This window comes from Musca vetustissima, unplaced genomic scaffold (genome assembly GCF_032173495.1).
Source record: "Musca vetustissima isolate MV318-11 ecotype Yass unplaced genomic scaffold, APGP_CSIRO_Mvet_v1 utg22235, whole genome shotgun sequence".
Classification (NCBI taxonomy): Eukaryota; Metazoa; Arthropoda; class Insecta; order Diptera; family Muscidae; genus Musca; species Musca vetustissima.
Genome location: NW_026887156.1, coordinates 87,024 through 109,786, shown reverse-complemented (window position 1 = coordinate 109,786; position 22,763 = coordinate 87,024). Strand labels below are relative to the sequence as shown.

The 22,763-nt window shown below is 32.7% G+C and overlaps 1 protein-coding gene across 1 annotated transcript; it reads right to left on the bottom strand.

The window, feature by feature from the left end:
• Positions 1–2,686: 2,686 nt before the first annotated feature.
• On the bottom strand, positions 2,687–6,228 carry LOC133334755 (plasma membrane ascorbate-dependent reductase CYBRD1-like). The gene is made up of 3 exons (XM_061543081.1): positions 6,013–6,228; positions 2,917–3,280; positions 2,687–2,852 (listed from the first exon to the last, which is right to left on the bottom strand). Exons 1-3 carry the CDS (start codon positions 6,209–6,211, stop codon positions 2,687–2,689), a joined length of 729 nt encoding a protein of 242 aa, XP_061399065.1. The 5' UTR covers positions 6,212–6,228.
• Positions 6,229–22,763: the final 16,535 nt, after the last annotated feature.

Sequence of the window (22,763 nt, the reverse complement as noted above, 5' to 3'; positions counted from 1 at the left end):
AATATCAATCGATATTTTCTCACATACTGCACAAATATTCCGGTCTTCTTCAATAAAGGCCATCGAAGTTGAATCGTTCCTTTAAGTTAATTGACATTTTTTTTTTTTGAGTTATTATTTCAAATATTTATTTATTTTGAGAATTATTATTTATTTTTATTTATGAAAAAATTGCATGCAATAATTTTCTATTTTCACACTAAATCTCTTAAGTGCAGTATATTGAAGTGTTCTGAATTAAAAAGTTTTCAAAAATACTTCAAACGAATCGAGGGCTGATCAGAAAATGTTTACCACAATAAATGTTTTAATTGCGTGACCACCACTGTATATACTAGCAGACCCGGCAAACGTTGTTTTGCCTTATAAGAATTGCATCAATATAGGGTTAATAAAAATTTCATGGAAAATATATATCCCAAACTATTTACCAAAAAAATGTACGTCAAATTTCCACAATAAAAAATATGCATAATATTTTCTTCATGATGGTAAATCTTCATTTACTGATACTCCAGTATATTAAGTAATATTGTTATTGCTAAATATCAAATTATGTTAGTATGTGTGGTATTTCAGTTTATCAATTGGTATTTCTTTCACCATTATTAAAATTCTGTATCAAATGTTGCTTTAAATCACTGGTATTCAATACTAATGAATCATGAAAAGATGATGAGATGATATATATCTTATCCGTAATGTATGATCACACACACCTAAATACGAAGTCTATGAGTAAACACATTTGCGTAATACCATAGACTAATAAAGATATAGACGACGAAATACTCAAAAAATGCGCGGTCAAGTGACTCAAAATAAAAAATTCAACAATTTTTAAAGACTTTTTATGGGGAAAATAGCGTATTTTTGTTTAATGTTTTTATCTGAGGATATAGTTTTTGATCAAAACTAATATTTAGTGACATTCCAAATTAAAAGGTTCAAACATTTAAGTAAATCGGCATTTAAAATTGAGTAGCGCATTCAGCAGACTCAATTCAGAGAGGGCTGGTGAGAGCATTTCGTCGTCTATACATTCATTAGTCTATCGTAATACACATGCATATATGTTACATACCAACGTGACATTGAGGCTATATAAACCTTTCCTATTCACATATTTAAAACGCTCTTCCATTTTTGGGGCAATAATATTAATGTGTGTTCCAACTATACATCCAATTACTCCAGGAAATTCTGCTTTGTTGTAAAAAGACTCCTTAATTTCATATTTGTCTGCTTTTGTAGTAGGAAATGAAATCCATTTTGAACAGAGATTCTTATGTATTACTTCTATGCATTCGCGGAAACAATTGCTTATAGACGAGAGGCTGACATTGAAATCGTTACCGGCACCCTTTTGGTAACTGCCTTCAGCAAGTATCCGCATTGTTTCTGCGAGTTTCAGAATATTTGGGATACTTGATGACTTTTTTCGGTCATGGAGGAGAGATTTGCCCCAAAACATATTCGAAAGCTTCCTTACTAAGCCTGAAGTAACTAACAAATCTAAAAGCAGATGAATAAGTTTTCACAAATTTGATTATAGTCGTTACTTACTGAGAATCAGTCATGCAAAATATGTTTGACTCTTGTCGCAATTGTTTTCGTCTCGTGTTTAATTCATTGGCAGTATAGTCGCCTTCATCGTCGGATAAAAAATAGCCTGTACTTAACATGATTTCATTCAATAACTATTTGCTATTGCTATATTTATTTACTCATTCCAGACACAATTCAGAACACTGTGCCAATATGTGGGGGCTACACAATAAAACTAACCTATATTTATAATATTTACTGGAGATATGTTCTACCCAATAATAAGAACTCAAAGTACTAAATTACAGCCAATTCGTTGAAAAATGCACTCACAACCCCAAAATACTGCAAATTGATACCGTTATAGGGGGGCTACTAGAAAAAAGTGAATATATATTTACAATTTTTGGTGTAGTAATTTGGTATGCAAAAAAAAAACCCAATTTACAATCTTTAAGCGAATTCGGTTGAAAAACGTGGACCGATGCGGTGGAGGGTATAAAAATATTAGATTATGTGTAAATGAAACTTACTGTGTGTAAACAAAAATGATTTATTCGTTGTTATTTGTATAGATAAATATAATTTAATAATATTTATTTAATAATTGTATAGTAGCATAAAATACAAACATACATACAGAATGTTATTGTATACATGGGCCATATATCGTTTATTTGATTAGTCATAAAATTACAATTTAGTATAGATTTTTCATTTTTGCGGGGAATAATAACAATTTGAATTATATTTCTAAATTTTTTTACTTTTGGATATATGAATATGCTGGTATTTGGTGTAAAACACATACGCTTATTTAAATTAAACAAAAAAATTTAAAAAAAAAAAATAATGTGTTATTTCCTATTGTGTAGCACCACAATTAATTTTGCACTGACGTTTCGAGCTTTTATGCAGTTATTTCTTTTTGTAGTAGAACATTAAATATTTATATAATAAAGGAATACAAATACAATTTTAGAAATTTACAACATTAAAAAAGACTTTACAACATATTAAACAAATAAAGAAACAATAATAAAAACATTTGAGCTTTACAATTTTGTGACAACGTTTCTTTGCGTAAATCGGAATACAGATGTTAAAGACGCTTGCAAACACTTTAAGCTCCTATGATCTATTCCGCAGCACCAGTCAAGAGTACAGTATCCTCAGGTATGGGTTTTCGCTTATACGCTGGATTAGTTGCCAGATATACCACCAAACCACCGAAGACCACAAACAGGACACCGCAGAGATTAACCATAACAGCTGAGCTTGGTAACTGGGAATAACTGCTGCCTCTGTAAGAATAAAAATGTAATTTGTTTAATCAAATCACTTGAATAATCATACCAGTGGACTTACAATGAAAATATGGCCTTTTCCGTTAAGCCCATACAGGCCGATGCTATTGAGAGTGCAAAACCAAATAGACCAAAATACACATGCAAGGGCATCAATGCAGCACGGAATGATTCCTTGGCACCGGGAGCCAAGTAGGCCATAAACCCGATAACATATTGCAATGAGAAAATCAATACAGCCGACAGGCCCAGCCAAGAGTGTAACGAATACATATTTGGTATTGGTGTCTTGGCCAAATTATGCGAATCGAAAACAGTTTTTAAAGCGATCACAGTTAGTACAAAGGCACCCATATGTAGCGCAGCATGGGTTACCTTTAATGTCTTTTTGCGCAGTGTACGGAAGCCGCGATAAACCAAAATGGCTGAAAATAAAGAAGAAAAGTTTAAAAGAAATAAAAATTTTCATTATCCATGAGTAAAAAATATGCATATATTTAAAAAAAATCTATATGAAAAACCTATACCGCCTTAAAATATGTCTTTGCTAAGCATACTTTTAGGCTTATAGAAATTATAATTTATATGCTTTTTAGTTTGCCTTAAACTATTGTTTTTGGGAAGTAAAGTGGTGAATAAAATAATAAGAACATGTACGGGATAAGAACGGGGACAAATTTATATCTTATATCGTATATATTTTCCATAATTATGTGTTTACACATTGTTAACTAAATAAAACGAGTAAAATAGCTTATACAGTATTTTTCGGTTAATTGACCCTACGGTTAATTGGTTTCCACGCTTAATTGAACCACATGATGGGGCAAAAAATATTTCATAGGAAAATACATGTAAATTTTCTCGGATAATTAAACCCTGTTAATTAATTTTCCCGCTTAATTGGTTTAAAATTCATGTCATCAAAACTAAATTTCCTTTTACTTTTCACCGGTTAATTGCATAATAATAATTGAAAAAAAATCTGCCACATACTTATTTGACATAATTTGTGAAAAAGACTAGGTGGCATCTCTACTAATTCAAAACATATGTTTATTGCTAAGGAAAAATTTGTATTTGACATTGGATTTTTTTAAATCATTAGTTGTTCCAATTATGCATGATTACTGTAATTGAACAAACTATTCAATTAAGCGGGTTCGGAAAATTGGTTCCTCGGTTAATTGAACAAAAATTTGTGCAAATTTTGATGTGCAATTAACCGAAAAATACTGTACCATATGGTCGGAATTCGAAATTGAACAAGTAAAAACTATGTTAAGTTCGGCCCGGCCAAACTTTTTAACCTCCGCCATGAGGATGACAATAATCAAAATATATGAAATTAATGAGGGCTCCTAGGAGCTTTGACAGCCAATGGGAATAATAACACCAAATTACAGCCAATTCGGATGAAAACGCGTTCAAAATACCGACTTGGGTCTATATTAATAATTTTAAGTGCGGAGATGTGGTGGTGCCGTTATACCAAATTTCAGCACCATATAATGAGGGCTACCGTAAAACGTGGGTCAATATTAAACCCTTCAGCAAACTGTATACCCTTCAGCAAACTGTGGTACAGTATATTATGTTTATGAGCATATGTTTGTAACAAGCCAAAGGAAACGATATAGAAACATGGTTCCTTTTGAACATATGTATAAATCACTTTCTAAGTCGATTTATACATGCCCGTCCGTCCGTCTGTCCATGTACAGGTCACATTTAATTTGGCACATCTCATTTATTTAGTCCAAGGACGAACCCTATTGAAATTGGGAAAAATCGGTTCAGATTTAGATATAGCTCCCATATATAATTTCGTTCGATTTAAGGTAAATGGTGGACCGAAGTGCCTGCATATCTTTGGATTGCACACTTTTCATGATATTGACCTCCAAACTTTATTTGGGTGGAAGCTGTGTCTACTTTAAGGGGACCACCCCCCCCCCCCCTCTCCCCATTCTCGGGGTCAATTTTTTCAAGTGAAAATTTCAAAATTTCAAGTGAAAATCTCAAGAACTCTTGAAGATATAGCCGATTTATTGTGTCAGCATCAAGTGACGGCGCATCAACCAAAAATTTGATCGCGAACGGTTTCGGAGTCAGAACATTTTTCTCTATATGTGTACCAAAAATCATTGATGTACATACTATGAAAACAAAAGAGTCGATTTTTTTGAAAGTGGAATATTAAAAAATTGGCAATATTGACCATATATAGAATATACCCAAAGTGGTGAAGGGAATCATATAGTCGGCCCCATTTACTATTTTCCTTATTGATTTTATTTCTTCTTTGGTACGGAGATACAATAAGAACCCAAAATACCAAATTACAACAAATTCGGTTTGGAAAACGTGCACAAAATCCCCAAAATGCCGAATGTTGGGGGTATCGTTATATGGGGCTACCCTGAAACACGGTTCAGCATTAATAATTTTTAGTACGGTTGTGGGTCGATTTACTAATGTCCGTCCGTCTGGCTTTTAAATATTAGGTTGGGCAGAATACATTTTTTCGAATTTTCTCTTTGTTCCCTTCCATTTTAAAAACTCCTTCTAGTACCTCCCCAGAAAAGATCAATATTAAAAAAACGTTGTAAATCTTATTTGAAGGAAATACAATATCAAATTGCATGCAAATTTTGTATATCCTAATATTTTTTATCAATCCTAGATCTGATCTGAATATGGAGTTCCATCTTGGTACCGTTCCTTTTAGTACCTCAGCCAGAAAGTATCAAAACTGGCAATATTTATAAATCCAATATTAAACGATGCAATATTCAATTGCATCAAAACTCTGTAAATCATCATATTTTTAACTTCTCTAAATCAGGTCCGAAGATGGGACCCATCGGTCCATTCCATCTGGTACCTACCAAATACACAGGACCAACATTTGGAAATTTCATAAACATTGTGCACATCGTAATATTTATTTCATACTTAAATTATGTTCGAAGATGGGACTCATCGGTCCACTCCTTCTGGTACCTTCCCCTCAAAATGTCGACATTTTTTGATCCAATACCAAACGTATGAAATGCCCTAGATTATCTACACTGAATCATCCATTGAACTAAATTTGCGATGCTGCACAGAAATTTGAATCTTATGAATTTCATTGAAATTTTTTTATACTTACCATTACCGTACAAGAAGATCAAACCGATTGTCATTAGCAGTGGGTGCCAATTGAATTCCAATGCGGGATTATCGGTGCCACCTACACCGCCCATATGCACACCAACCCAACTACCCATCAATACGATCATTGTCAGACCGCATAGTTGTGTTAAAACGTACAACACTTTGAAGTTGGCCATTGCTGGATCGGTATCCATTTTATCTGAAATTAAGGAAAAGAAACAGAGATATGTTAACTAATAACATGGCAGATATGTAAATTTGTAAATAACAAGATAACATGATGGATGACAATCAAAATATTTAAAATTAATGGGAGCTCCTAGGAGAAAACTCATGTTATGATACGACCTTAAATATATCGAAAAAGACGTGAGAAAACGATGATTGGAATTCTCAAAATATCTAGAAGTGGGACATATGTGGCTATAATAAAAAGAGATCAATGTTGATATTTTTGGGTAGTGAGATTTGGAAATCCTGTCTAAAGTTTCCAAACTATCGAATATTGGCGGTACTGTTATATAGGGCTACCATGAAACTAGGGTGAATATTAATAATTTTTGGGAACGGTTGCGTGTTACTCAATGAAAACCCAAAATGGCAAATTGCAGCCAATTCGGTTTGAAAACGTGTCCAAAATATCCCAAACACCGAATATTAGGGTGTACCCTGAAACTTGGGTCAAAAGTAATAATTTTTGGTAAGAAGAGAGTACTAGCAATGTGTGTGCAATTTCAAAGCTCTATCTTAAATATTGCAATTTCTATCGTGATTTCAACAGACATACACGTGAAAATCGATATATAATGTTATTCTGATCAGGAATATATATATATATATATATATATATTTTGGAGTCTCGGTGAATATTTCGAGGTGTTGCAAATGTAATGACAAATTTAATATAAACTCCACCTTATGGTGGTGAGCGGAGTAGTTAATTTTCTTCGGATCTATATTCCGAGTCTGGACGATATTTTCACCCTCTTGGCCGATTAGATGTCAACAGCTCTTTCTTATCATGGCATATTTTCGGATTCATGTTCTACCGGAATGGACATTTACGCCATAAGATTCAAACGTTGGTATTTTGGCTCATTTGAGCTAGATATTGACCGATCTTAATGAATACAGTCTTTCTAAATAGTGGGCCTTATGCCATGTACAGACGAGCGTTGTTCGCTCTCTCATTCGTAGTTCGACCCTTAATTATGAAGTAATTACCTAGTTCCCCATACAAAATTGTCTGAGCGAACACCGACTTTTGTACGTTGTTCAATTCCAAACACTCTCTGAATCACCAAGAAATTTGTCCCATCCCTAACAACTGAGAGCATTTATCGAAAATAAATTAATTTTGACAGCTTGAAAATATTTATAACATTTTCAAACTTTTTAGTAATATTGAAAATGATGAATGAAAAGTAAAAAATTGTCTATTTTTTATATATGCAGCAGGATGTAAATTTTGTTATCTACTTAATGCAATGTGAATTTCTTTCCCCATGGTTCTTATTAGCGTACAAAACAAGAAACAAATTTGGGGACACTCAAACAAAAAATTCTCCAAATTTTTATATGTGACATTTGAATTTAGAAAATATAAAAATGTATGAAAACAGCAATATTTTCAGAAAAAATGGAAAACATGAATTAAAAGTAAATAGATATGGGTTCATTCTATAGTCAGGAGAAAGAGAATAATTTTTTTTTTCTATTTAGATCCATATGTGATTCATGTAAATATGATAGAATTTTGGCGTAAAACAAGAAACAAAAAGTTTGAAATAAAAAACTCTGATGACATGAATTAGGAATAGTGTTGTATGAACGGGTTAATTCATGTACGTAATTCTGAGAGCGAACTACGTTGTTCGAATGCCCGTCAGAACATTACATTACCCTTGCAAACTTTGTGAATTTTGGTTTATCGGAACTTCATGTAAAATTTCAAAGCAATCAACAGTCAACTGTACATATGTTAGTTCAACTCCCATATCTGAATACATTTAACAATATATTCGGTATAAATTTAAAGGCCAACCAATCCTGTTGGATATATTATCGGCTTCCCGGCTATATCCTTCGGGGGTAAATATATATTCGCCATAGAATGTACATTTGAACATTTTTTCACACAAAAGTCTGGATCCATTTAACCCGCTATATATTGACTGATCATAATGAAAACATCCATGCTTATTCGTCGACCAGATGATGTGCCGGCCGAACTGAAGTGCATTTAAAATTCCTTAAATCATCGTGAACTTTTTATGGGGACTATGTTATTGCATTATATGGTATTAGGTTATCCATGCTCTGAAAAAACAATCTTTCAAATCACAGACCCTGGAACTGAGTAGCATACGGGACGGATATTTTGAACATTAACCTACATTGATAATTGCTCGAAAAAATTTTTTATTCATCAGGAATCCGACATGCCAAATTATAGCCACTTCGATGAGAATATAGGTTAAAAACGAAATAATAGGCTGGTTCTAATTTGATATTTGATCACTCAGCATATAACGCTACATTCCAAATTACGTTATTTTGTAGAGTTTGGGTAGGTAAAACAAAATTGGCTGTAATTTTGGGTTATCATTGTATAGCACATCCTTCTACTAAAAATGATTAATATTGACCCAAGTCGGAATTTAAGTTTTTCAACCAAATTGGCTGTAATTTGTATTCTCATCAATATTGATCCCCGTTCTGTATAGCCCCGTTCTGTTATAGCCCCATAAAACGCTAGTCCCCCTATTAGGTAATCATCTTTTTTTCACGTCTTTTTCGGAATATTCAAGGTCCTATCATAACATGAGTTTTCTCCTAGCAGCACTTGGTGTAGGGTATAATAAGTTCGGCCGGTCCGAACATAACATCGTTTTAACTTGTTTAATATTTATTAATATACAGGACGCTTTGTGCTACCAATCTATTCAAGAGATGCTGAAGTCTGACATTCTCAGCTCGTCTAAAAGATTCCTTTCCATCTCGTCTATAAAGACTCCCGTTAGCTTGACTTTAAACACTTCTTCAGCTCAACGAAAAGGACTTCCTTCATCTATAAATACACGTCAATTCTTTGTGAATGTCATATTGTGGTCGTTCCGCTGTGTCCGTTGATGATATTTGGTCGACAGCGACATCACAGAATACCTTCAGTTTCAAATGTACGATGACTTTGTATGTATGTTATTAGCCATTGGTCAAAATAGGAAATCACGATTTGTTGCTTTTACACCCCAAATGCCTGAATGACATTTCAATGCCTTTGGAAGAATCACCCGGCAAATGACAGTAGAAACTATTTATTATTATTATTGTTGTTGATTTGTTTTTGTTAGTGTTATATAATCACTGTTACCGAGAGACCTTTTCTACCAACTGACAATTATAATTATAATAATAAAAGAAAATAGGACCGGGCAGCTGAGCGACAAGTTGTTGAAAGGAAAATGGCGACTTAACATAAATTACTATACAACAGTCTCATAAAAAAGGCTATATACGGCTATATACGGTGAAAAATGAGTTTAGTGAATTTTGGCGCATTTGTAGTAAAGTGTAATTTTCGAAATACGATTGAACTACACTACGTATTTTAGATAATATTAGGAGTTGCATATTCAAAATACCCTTCACCATAAGGTGAAGTGAATATTTAATTTGTCATTTCGTTTGCAATACCTCGAAATATTCGCCGGAGACCCCACAAAGTAGTATACATATCTGCAAAAACATGTTCACTCATGTACATTTTGTCGACAACTGAAAAAGCTAGCCAAAGTGGTTTACGCAGATAGAGAACTAGTTTATCATATACAAAATATTGGTTGCGGATCGGAAAAGGTGCCCCCTCTCCCCTACTCAAAGTGGCGTAAGGTATCAGGACCTTTACTCATTCCGTACTGATTTTATTACTTATATACCTTGCTTTCATAAAGTGAAATTTAATTTGATAATCATAATTAGTCTAATTAAAAAAAATGCAAGTGCACTCTGAACAAAATCTTATCAACAGATAAGAATACAGTATTCCCCGCTTAATTACCTCCACGCTTAATTACGTTCCACGGTTAATCAATCCGATTTAGGAATACCAGTTATTTTCAGTACAATACCTTACAAAATTACACGTTTAATTACCCCATTTTAATTACCCATTTCATTTGTTTGCCCCTAAATAACCTACCCCAAAGTAACCTTACCTTTAAATCTGACCCATGTAATTACCCAATGTAGTTTTTTTATATAAATCTGGCAACTTCACTTAAAATGGCTTACATTTGCATGTGCACTTGCCACACATGTGAAATGTCTCCCAGAAATACATCTTTGTCTATCAAACAAAACCTCCAGTTGATATTTCAAGCAAAAAAGAAAAAAACAAAAAACCTGTGTCCACCGATATTATTTACCCTTGCTGGGTAATTAACCGGGATCCACGGGGTTTGATACCATTAGCCACCTTTGAAAAATCAAAAACATTTATTGGTTTATTTTAAAATATATTCAGCCTTATTCTGGATATTCACAAGCGAAAAAATACGATTTCGCTTGCCCCCTTACTCTGTATGGATAAGTAAAAGCAAAACAAGTAAACATCAGCATGTTATGATAGGACCTTCAACATACCGAAAATTACGTTACATACCCTATATAATGGTAGTCCTCCATACAACGACGTCTACCGTTATATGGGGCTATAATAAAACGATTTTTTTGCGATTTTTTGGTATTGTCATTTGACAGCCAATATGAATATAAAATATCAAATAACAGTCAATTCGGTTGAAAAACGTATTCACAATTCTCAAAATACCGAATTGGAGTCAATATTAACCCTGATAACGCCAGATACTTTTTTCGACATTTAAAATTTAATATTAAAACCTAAATATTTTATTAATAAATGAATATTTTTGTATAAAATTTAGTTTCAGCATGAAGCTAGGAGAGTGTAGAAATATATGGGAAATTACAAAATTCTTTTGTAACACAAGGATTTGCATTCTCTCGCGAATGTTTGCATTGCACGAAAAATTCAAGAACGATAAAATTTCGCTGCAAGCGTCGTCGATTCATTCGTTCGCAAGCATTTGTTGCTGAAGAATATACTGTAAGATGGTTCAAGATGGTAACAGCAATATGAATATGACAAATTATATTTTTAAAGATCACCCAACAGGAAAATTGGGATCGCATACAATTTGAAATTGTCCTTTGTTAAAAATGCTCTGGTATACGATGTACAACAACACTTCTATTTTTATACCATGATACTGTAACTGCAATATACTTGATAATTTTCCATACAAAAAAAAATGAAATTTTTTTTGCGATTACATTGACGATTTTTGGTACATAGGTTAAGGAAAATATGCTGATTCGAAATTTGATCGCGTTAACGGTTTTAAATCTTGTATTTCAAATATATATTAAATCAATTCCTATTTGTTGTAATTCGCGAATTTCTTCACAAATGGTTAAACCAGAGCTCCGAAATGCTCGCTCGAATTCGAGTAAGGAGTGAAACTTGCTCGAATTCGAGCGGGAGTACTCCTGCGAGTAGAAAAAGTAAAACGAGTTTACTCTATTTTTCTCTTCCACTCAAATAAGAGCGCAAGTGCTTCGCTCGTATTCGAGTGGGTGTGAAATTCGCTCGAAATCGAGCAGATTCCACTCTTGTCGAGTACTGTTTTATTATTATTTTTTTTGATACCGTTGTTCCGTTTGATGTTGTTTGTGTTTTTTGTTTGTTTTGTGATGTTTGGTTTGTAACTTGTCACATGTGTAATGATGCATATGATCTATCTCCCCACATCACACAAAAGATCAACAACATTAACAGTTTGCTACTACGCACATACAAACAACCAAAAAATCAAATTTAATTGTCCACTCGATTTCACTCTTAGAGTGAACTCTTACTCTATTTCGAACATTTTAACTCCCACTCTTTTTCTTCAATAAGGAGTACTTGTGAGCACTCCCAAACAAAATAAAAGAGTGAAGAGTATACTCCTTAAAAAACTCGTACTCTTCTCGTACCCGCACTCGGGAGTATTTTTCACTCGCGAGTAAAATCGAGCAAATCGGAGCTCTGGGTTAAACACATTTGTTGTCGTTGCATACTTGTCAAATCACATTGAAATACGGTTAAATAGTCGCAAAAAAAAATCATGAAAATACCTGAAAAGAAAATAAATACATTTTTGAATTGCCACAAAATGATTTTGTTTTTTTTCAATTTTTGATTTTTAGTATGGTTAAGGGAAGGTTTTGTCTAGATCTTCTAACACATGTGACGATTTCTTCTACAAATTCTTTTAGATGATTGTTAAATATCGGTAGATTCCTCTGTTAAGAGTTTTGGTTTTAAAAATTACCAACTATATTGCAGTTACAGTATCATGGTATAATAATAGAAGGTAACAGCAAGTGTTGTTGTACAACAAACGATACAACAACCACATGGAAATTTGTTGTTGTAAGTTATATTAGTGTCAACGCCATTTGACAAGAAAATGTAAACAAACAAAAAAATTTATTTATTTTAAAAATGAAATATTTTCTAATCCTCAAAATAAAATTTGAAAAATGTGAATGAAAATCTATCAAATTTATATCTCTATCGCTTCCACATCCGTCCTATAATTCCTATGATTGAGCCATTGCCACTTATATTTGGAACACATATGAAAATGCAGGAAATTGCAAGTTATTCAATGAAGATAGATTTGCTTTCTCAAACTTTCCCAACAGGCAGATTGAGTAAATCGAATACCAGACCATATTTAATAAAGAACAATTTCAAATTGTATGTGATCCCAATTTTCCTGTTGGGTGATATTTATTTTTAAAAACATAATTTTTCAAATTCATATTGACACTAGTATTACGTTAGAATCAAATCAGCATCTTACAGAGTATTCTTCAGCAACAAATGCTTGCGAACGAATGAATCGACGACGCTTGCAGCGAAATTTTATCGTTCGTGAATTTTTCGTACAATGCGAACATTCGCGAGAGAATGCAAATCCTTGTGCATTCATTGAAACTCTATCATTCGGTACAAATTGAAAACATTCATTTCGCCCGTGAGCATCCGTGCGTATTTTAATCATTCTTCGCAACCTGGTCACAATCAATTTTTGGCAAAATACGCATATTATTTGTGTATCGATGTACTTTTGACATATTTTCACACAGATTCGTGTATATGATAATACAAATATGAATGTAGAACAAATCGAAGAAAAACGCGATTATATACGCGATTTTGTCAAAATAAATTTTTGCAATTTTTCCTACATTGAACGGAATAGAACATGGCTGGGATCATTAGATTCGACGCGTAAAAAACTAAAAGTACGCTTCACGACATTTAAATGAACTTTCATAAATTTAGACTCAAAAAATATTTTTTTTATAAAAATTTACGCACAAAAATTTCGTCTTTGGAACCCAATTGCAAATGTGCTACGGTAAGCACATTCATGAGATTTACACTAAACGAAGCAAAATCACGAGTTCTACAATCCTACAATTGTTAGTATTCGTACAAAATTATTAATTAAAACCAAAATGTTTGCAATTTGAAATATTACAACAATGAAAATGTTTTCGCAAAGCTGTGATCATTTGGAAGTTAAGAAAACAACCGCCTAAAAACACATGGGCTAGGTCTAAATACGGCTATAGTTCATTATCGAACCTTACGTTCTAATTTTTTATCTCGCTATACTCCGCAGGTGAAATGATTACAATAGAGTCTTAGAACCAAACTCAAAACGCGGAACAAATCAGAGAGAGATTTGTTACCATATACGACTACAAAAAACGCGCTAAAGAACCCCAAAATACCAAAAATTGGGGGGTACCCTTATATGGGAGTTACCCGAAAAAATGGATCTATATACATAATTTTTTGTAGAGAGATTTGGTACCTATTAAGAACTCAAAATAATAAATTAGAGCCAATTCGGTGGAAAAATACGACCAAAACCCCCAAAATACTGAAAATTAGGAGGTACCGTTATATGGGGGCTACCAGAAAAAGTGGACATATATTTATAATTTTTGTGGAGACATTTAGGACCCAATGTAGCAAATTTCAGCAAATTCGGCTGAAAAACGCGCTCAAGAACCCCAAAATAACGAAAATTGGGGGGTACCCTTATATGGGGGTTACCCGAAAAAATGGACCTATATACATAATTTTTTGTAGAGAGATTTGGTACCTATTAAGAACTCAAAATAATAAATTACAGCCAATTCGGCGGAAAAATACGACCAAAACGCCCAAAATACTGAACATTAGGAGGTACATATGTTTTGCATATTATGTATATTTTTGGTATTAGGTATTTTTGGCTAGCAAAGAAATTTGTTGATTTGACTCGATCTCTTTTTAATTGGACAGCCGATCGATCAACAAGTATCTTTGCGTAAGAACGAGAAGTAACCTTTATAAAAAAAACAACTTTTTTCTGAACAAATAAAAATAAATTCTGTGCGACCCCTGTTTAATAGAAAAGAAAATTACTTTGTTTTCTTTTGTACTTGGCTATATTAAACAGTGGGAAATAACTCAACATTTTATTGGTGCCGAAACCCGGGAATTCATCGGATTTAGTGATTTATTAAAAATAGTGAAATTTAAAACACAATTAATACAAAAAATCCAACTATTAAAATTAAAAGTGAAAATTGATTTAGTTTGGCGTTGTTGTGTAAATACAATAAAAAAAAGTTAAATATTTTGAACGATTCAAATCCAAATAAATTTGAATATGTTTATTAAAAAAAAAATTAATAATAAAATAAATTCTTTTGGATTCTTATCTGTTTGAAAGAAAAATCTACTTTGTTTTTCTTTCAATACTAAACAAAGTAAGAGAAAAAAGAATTTATATAAAATTTTGTAATTTCTAAAAAAATTCGGTTTTATAATTCTTGTTTAATAATTGGATTTCTTGTGACTCTTCAAATAAAGCTTAACATATCCAATAATTGAAAAAGTGAGAAAAATAGTACTTAAAAAATTATTAGTGCAAATTAAATTCCATTAAAAATTCTGCTGTGCTTTAGTGCAAATATCCATAATTAAATTATAAATAAAAGTTTAAATATATCTGCACAGTGGGTTCAATAATTTTTTTTTTATTTTTTAAATTTATTTCTAAAATAGATAAATAATTTTGCCCAATTTAAATATTTTTGGAATACTTTTTCAATTATTGGAAATTTAGTGAATTTTTGTGCAGTGAATATTAAATAACCTATTCTATTCTTATTGTGTCAAAGTGTGATTAGATAACCATGAGTGATCTTTCCAATTTAATAAAAGAACAGAGGGATTTATTTGATATTTTAACAAAATATCAAAGCCGTTTTGAGGCAAAAGACCCCTCTGAAAAATCTCATGGTTATGCAAATGCATTAGCTCAAAGAGTTGATGACATATTCAATAGATTCGAATCTCAACATGACACAATAGTGCAAATTGTACGAGACTCTTCTATGAATGCCATTGATGTGCCTTATTTAAATAAGGATGTGTATTTTGATTTTTCCGAAAAATACTTAACCTTCAAAGGAAAAATCTTAGACACAGTATCTGAATCAAATCAGCATCTTACAGAGTATTCTTCAGCAACAAATGCTTGCGAACGAATGAATCGACGACGCTTGCAGCGAAATTTTATCGTTCGTGAATTTTTCGTACAATGCGAACATTCGCGAGAGAATGCAAATCCTTGTGCATTCATTGAAACTCTATCATTCGGTACAAATTGAAAACATTCATTTCGCCCGTGAGCATCCGTGCGTATTTTAATCATTCTTCGCAACCTGGTCACAATCAATTTTTGGCAAAATACGCATATTATTTGTGTATCGATGTACTTTTGACATATTTTCACACAGATTCGTGTATATGATAATACAAATATGAATGTAGAACAAATCGAAGAAAAACGCGATTATATACGCGATTTTGTCAAAATAAATTTTTGCAATTTTTCCTACATTGAACGGAATAGAACATGGCTGGGATCATTAGATTCGACGCGTAAAAAACTAAAAGTACGCTTCACGACATTTAAATGAACTTTCATAAATTTAGACTCAAAAAATATTTTTTTTATAAAAATTTACGCACAAAAATTTCGTCTTTGGAACCCAATTGCAAATGTGCTACGGTAAGCACATTCATGAGATTTACACTAAACGAAGCAAAATCACGAGTTCTACAATCCTACAATTGTTAGTATTCGTACAAAATTATTAATTAAAACCAAAATGTTTGCAATTTGAAATATTACAACAATGAAAATGTTTTCGCAAAGCTGTGATCATTTGGAAGTTAAGAAAACAACCGCCTAAAAACACATGGGCTAGGTCTAAATACGGCTATAGTTCATTATCGAACCTTACGTTCTAATTTTTTATCTCGCTATACTCCGCAGGTGAAATGATTACAATAGAGTCTTAGAACCAAACTCAAAACGCGGAACAAATCAGAGAGAGATTTGTTACCATATACGACTACAAAAAACGCGCTAAAGAACCCCAAAATACCAAAAATTGGGGGGTACCCTTATATGGGAGTTACCCGAAAAAATGGATCTATATACATAATTTTTTGTAGAGAGATTTGGTACCTATTAAGAACTCAAAATAATAAATTAGAGCCAATTCGGTGGAAAAATACGACCAAAACCCCCAAAATACTGAAAATTAGGAGGTACCGTTATATGGGGGCTACCAGAAAAAGTGGACATATATTTATAATTTTTGTGGAGACATTTAGGACCCAATGTAGCAAATTTCAGCAAATTCGGCTGAAAAACGCGCTCAAGAACCCCAAAATAACGAAAATTGGGGGGTACCCTTATATGGGGGTTACCCGAAAAAATGGACCTATATACATAATTTTTTGTAGAGAGATTTGGTACCTATTAAGAACTCAAAATAATAAATTACAGCCAATTCGGCGGAAAAATACGACCAAAACGCCCAAAATACTGAACATTAGGAGGTACATATGTTTTGCATATTATGTATATTTTTGGTATTAGGTATTTTTGGCTAGCAAAGAAATTTGTTGATTTGACTCGATCTCTTTTTAATTGGACAGCCGATCGATCAACAAGTATCTTTGCGTAAGAACGAGAAGTAACCTTTATAAAAAAAAAAACTTTTTTCTGAACAAATAAAAATAAATTCTGTGCGACCCCTGTTTAATAGAAAAGAAAATTACTTTGTTTTCTTTTGTACTTGGCTATATTAAACAGTGGGAAATAACTCAACATTTTATTGGTGCCGAAACCCGGGAATTCATCGGATTTAGTGATTTATTAAAAATAGTGAAATTTAAAACACAATTAATACAAAAAATCCAACTATTAAAATTAAAAGTGAAAATTGATTTAGTTTGGCGTTGTTGTGTAAATACAATAAAAAAAAGTTAAATATTTTGAACGATTCAAATCCAAATAAATTTGAATATGTTTATTAAAAAAAAAATTAATAATAAAATAAATTCTTTTGGATTCTTATCTGTTTGAAAGAAAAATCTACTTTGTTTTTCTTTCAATACTAAACAAAGTAAGAGAAAAAAGAATTTATATAAAATTTTGTAATTTCTAAAAAAATTCGGTTTTATAATTCTTGTTTAATAATTGGATTTCTTGTGACTCTTCAAATAAAGCTTAACATATCCAATAATTGAAAAAGTGAGAAAAATAGTACTTCAAAAATTATTAGTGCAAATTAAATTCCATTAAAAAAATCTGCTGTGCTTTAGTGCAAATATCCATAATTAAATTATAAATAAAAGTTTAAATATATCTGCACAGTGGGTTCAATAATTTTTTTTTTATTTTTTAAATTTATTTCTAAAATAGATAAATAATTTTGCCCAATTTAAATATTTTTGGAATACTTTTTCAATTATTGGAAATTTAGTGAATTTTTGTGCAGTGAATATTAAATAACCTATTCTATTCTTATTGTGTCAAAGTGTGATTAGATAACCATGAGTGATCTTTCCAATTTAATAAAAGAACAGAGGGATTTATTTGATATTTTAACAAAATATCAAAGCCGTTTTGAGGCAAAAGACCCCTCTGAAAAATCTCATGGTTATGCAAATGCATTAGCTCAAAGAGTTGATGACATATTCAATAGATTCGAATCTCAACATGACACAATAGTGCAAATTGTACGAGACTCTTCTATGAATGCCATTGATGTGCCTTATTTAAATAAGGATGTGTATTTTGATTTTTCCGAAAAATACTTAACCTTCAAAGGAAAAATCTTAGACACAGTATCTGAATTTTCTATGGCACAATCACCAATGGCTAGTACATTTGCACATACTCACAATCGTTCAGACACTTTAGTTTCCGACTCTAAACTTCCTAAAATATCACTGCCAAAATTCTCAGGAGATTATATGGAATGGATTCCATTCCGTGATATTTACTTTTCGCTTGTTCATCAGAACAATTCTTTGAATAAAATTCAAAAATTTTATTATCTGCGAAGTACTCTAGTGGGCGAAGCAGCTAATTTAATTAAAAATATTTCTGCCATTGAGGCAAATTATGACTCTGCGTGGAAGATTTTGGAATCAAGGTACCATAATAAGCGAATGCTTGTTGGTAACTTGATTTCAAAGCTTTTCAATATTCCTAAATCTGATAGTGGGTTCCAATCAATTAAAACCATACTAGACTCTTCTAAAGAATGTATTGCATCACTAGAAAATTTGGATGTGAATACGAACACTTGGGACCCACTGTTGATACATTTACTTGTTCAAAAACTTGATCTTCAATCTCGCAGAGATTGGGAACAATCTTTAAAATCTTCCACCGATTTACCACTTCTCTCAGAACTTTTCTCGTTTTTAGAAAGAACTTTTAGGACTCTTGAGTCCCTTACTGATGAATTCCCAACAATTTCAAAATTAAATGCTTCAAAATCTTCCAAAGGTTACAAAACTAATTCTCAATTTAAGAAAACTACTGCCCATGCTGGAAAGTTTTCTAAACCAAGCTTTAGTACATGCGCATTTTGTGATAGGAATCATTCGCTCTCCAAATTTTTCAAATTTCTCGCCCTTACATTGATCGCTAAAAACAAATTCCTTGCAGATAAAAACATCTGCCGCAATTGTTTTGTTATCGGTCATGATGCAAACAATTGCAAATCCATTTTTCGATGCATAACTTGCAAACAACCTCATCATACAGTGCTTCATTCAGATGAGCCTGTGACTCAAAATAAAACTCAAGACATGTCCAATAAAGTCACTTCTCATAGTGCACAATCTTTTACTTTTGTTCTACTCTACACAATTAGACTTTGCGTTATCACAAATCGTGGTACATTCACTTTACGTGCTCTTCTTGACCCTGGATCTCAGGGAAGTCTAATTTCTGAGTCAACTGTTCAATTATTAGGTCTTGAAAAAATCCGATCACACTGTAAAGTGGTTGGAATTGGAAATGGTGGTGAAAACTTATCTAAATTTTCGGTGAATCTCGATTTATTCACCAGAAAACAAGAGTTAGTACTTTCATGTACAGCTCTTGTACTTTCTTCTCTCTCCTCATATACACCAAATCCTTCATCTAGACATATTTCATTGCCTAATATTGAATACGAAAACTTAGCTGACCCGTACTTTTACAAATCTGACTCTATAGACTTAATTCTTGGATCAGATGTCTGTTCAAAAATCAAGATTCCAACAGAATCATTTATTCATAGTGATCTTTTCTTCCAAAATACTACTTTTGGATGGGTATTTTCAGGACCCACCGACTCAGTCTCTACAAATAAAATCCATATTCATAACGTGAATTTGGAAAATATTCTAAAATCCTTTTGGGAACAAGAGGAAGTAATTTCTAAAAGAAAACTTACCAGTGAAGAACTGGAATGTGAGAAATACTTCCAAAACACAACACATCGAACCGAAAATGGTCGATATATGGTTAATATGCCATTTAAATCTATACTTAAAAACAATTCTGATCCTGTTCTTCAAAATAATGTCACTAATGCTTTTAGGCGTCTTAAACAGCTTGAAATTTCTTTCACCAAAAGACCCAGCTTTAGTGACACTTATAAAGCTTTTATGCAAGAATATGAATCTCTAGGACACATGACTAAAATTGGTATATATCCAACAGACATTCGTCCAAATTCTTATTTTCTACCTCATCATGGCGTTCTAAAAGAGAGTAGTTCTACTACAAAATTGAGAGTGGTTTTTGATGGCAGTAGCCATTTACCAGATTATAAATCTCTCAATGAAGAACTCTCTCCTGGACCCCCTCTTCAAAATGATCTTCCTGGCATTATGACCAAATGGCGAAGACATAAAATAGCTTTTAGCGCGGACATTGAAAAGATGTTTCGCCAAATTCAAATCTGTCCAAATCATCGAAAATATCAACAAATTCTATGGCGAAATAGCCCATTCGATGATATTTCAATATACGAACTGAATACCGTAACTTATGGTACAACTTCAGCCCCATATCTTGCAATTCGAATTCTGCAACAAATTGCATATGACTATAAACAAACCTATTCAAAAGCTGCAAACGTTTTAGTCGAAGACTCATATGTTGACGACATAATTTCTGGCGCAGACACTTTAGAAACAGCAAGTCTATTATACCAAAATTTATGTGCTCTTTTAGAAAAAGCTGGTTGTAATCTCCGAAAATGGAGAACTAATTCTAAGGAATTACTTTCCAAAATACCAGAAGAGCATAGGGAAACCTCTGTAACTCTCAATTTTGATCATGACAATATTGTAAAGACTCTTGGCATTCAGTGGAATACAGACACTGACTCGTTTTCTTTTAAAGTTAATCTCGAAGACAAACCATATTTTTCAAAACGAGAAATTCTGTCTGAATCTGCCAGGCTTTACGACCCTTTAGGGTGGCTAACGCCAACAACTGTTGTAGCGAAATCATTATTTAAACAGCTTTGGGAACATGGCGTAGATTGGGATGAAAAAATTCCCGCTCAGCTTGAGTCACAATGGCTAGACCATAGACATTCTTTACCAATATTTTCTAATCTGAAAATCCCAAGATGGATTGATTGGTCGCCAAATTGTGAGACTCAATTACATTGCTTTTGTGACGCCTCTACCATAGCATACGCTGCAGTTGTTTATGCACGAATTATTACACCCAATGGCATATTTGTCAATATTTTACAGGCAAAATCTAAAGTGTCGCCTATTAAAACAGTCTCGATACCCAGACTCGAACTATGCGCTGCCACTCTTGGTGTAAAATTGACCCAAAAAGTCAAAGAGTCTCTAAATGACTTAAACGTCCAAAATATATTTTATTGGAGCGACAGTTCCACTGTGCTAAGTTGGATTCGTAAATCCCCATCTAACTGGACTGTTTACGTTGCCAATAGAGTGGCAGATATTCAACGCTTAAGTAATCCAATTCAATGGAAATATGTTCCAACTTCTCTTAACCCCGCTGACTGTGCATCAAGGGGAATTCATGCTGAAGAATTATTAAATACTCAATTTTGGTGGTTTGGACCCCAGTTTATATACGATTCTGAGCAATCCTGACCAGAAATGCTACCAAATTTGTATACCTCTGAAGAGGAAAGAAAATCTAAAATCTCTACAAATACTTCTACTGAGAAAATATACCCAGATATATTTTCCAAATACTCAAAACTGCAACCTTTAGTAAGAGTCATTGCATATTGCTATAGATTTCTCGAAAATTGTAGAAATCCAAAATTAAAAACTACAAACCCATTGACTCTTTCTGAACTCAATAAATCTTTATACACACTTTCAAAAATTTCCCAAAAAATTGACTTTCCTGAGGAAATATCTAAACTTGCCACAAATAGAGACTTAAAAACAAGCTCAATTTTAAAACTAATGCCATTTCTAGATGAAAATGGGTTATTACGTGTAGGCGGACGCCTTCAAAATTCAAATTTTACATATGATGTAAAACATCCAATAATTTTATCCAAACAAAATCCTTTGTCTCAACTTATCATTTCTGACGCACATGAAAAAACTTTGCATGGCGGTGTTACATTGACAATGTCTTTTGTAAACCGCAAGTTTTGGATTGTATCTGGAAATCAACTTGCAAAAAGAATAATTCATAAATGCATAAAATGCTTCCGATACAATGCCAAAACAGCCCAGCAAATAATGGGCAATTTACCAAATGTGCGCTTAACAATCGCTAGACCCTTTAAACATAGTGGCGTCGATTATGCTGGACCCATATCCATAAAAAATTCTAATCTTAGATCTTCTTCGACATCCAAAGGCTATATTTGCGTATTTGTATGTATGGTTACAAAAGCCATTCATTTAGAGGCAGTTTCAAATCTCACTACAAATGCTTTTCTTGCTGCTTTTAAACGTTTCACTTCAAGAAGAGGCTTGCACTGATTTATATTCTGATTGTGGCACTAATTTTGTTGGAGCATCAAAAGAATTAAAAGTGCTCCACAATAGAAACAAAAATTCATTACCCGAAGAACTTTTGCATGTATTAAGCCAAAATTCTACTACATGGCACTTTATTCCACCTGCTTCTCCTAATTTTGGTGGTCTTTGGGAAGCAGGTGTAAAGTCTGTTAAATATTATTTGAAACGAATTACAAATGATAGAAATCTAACATTTGAAGAATTAA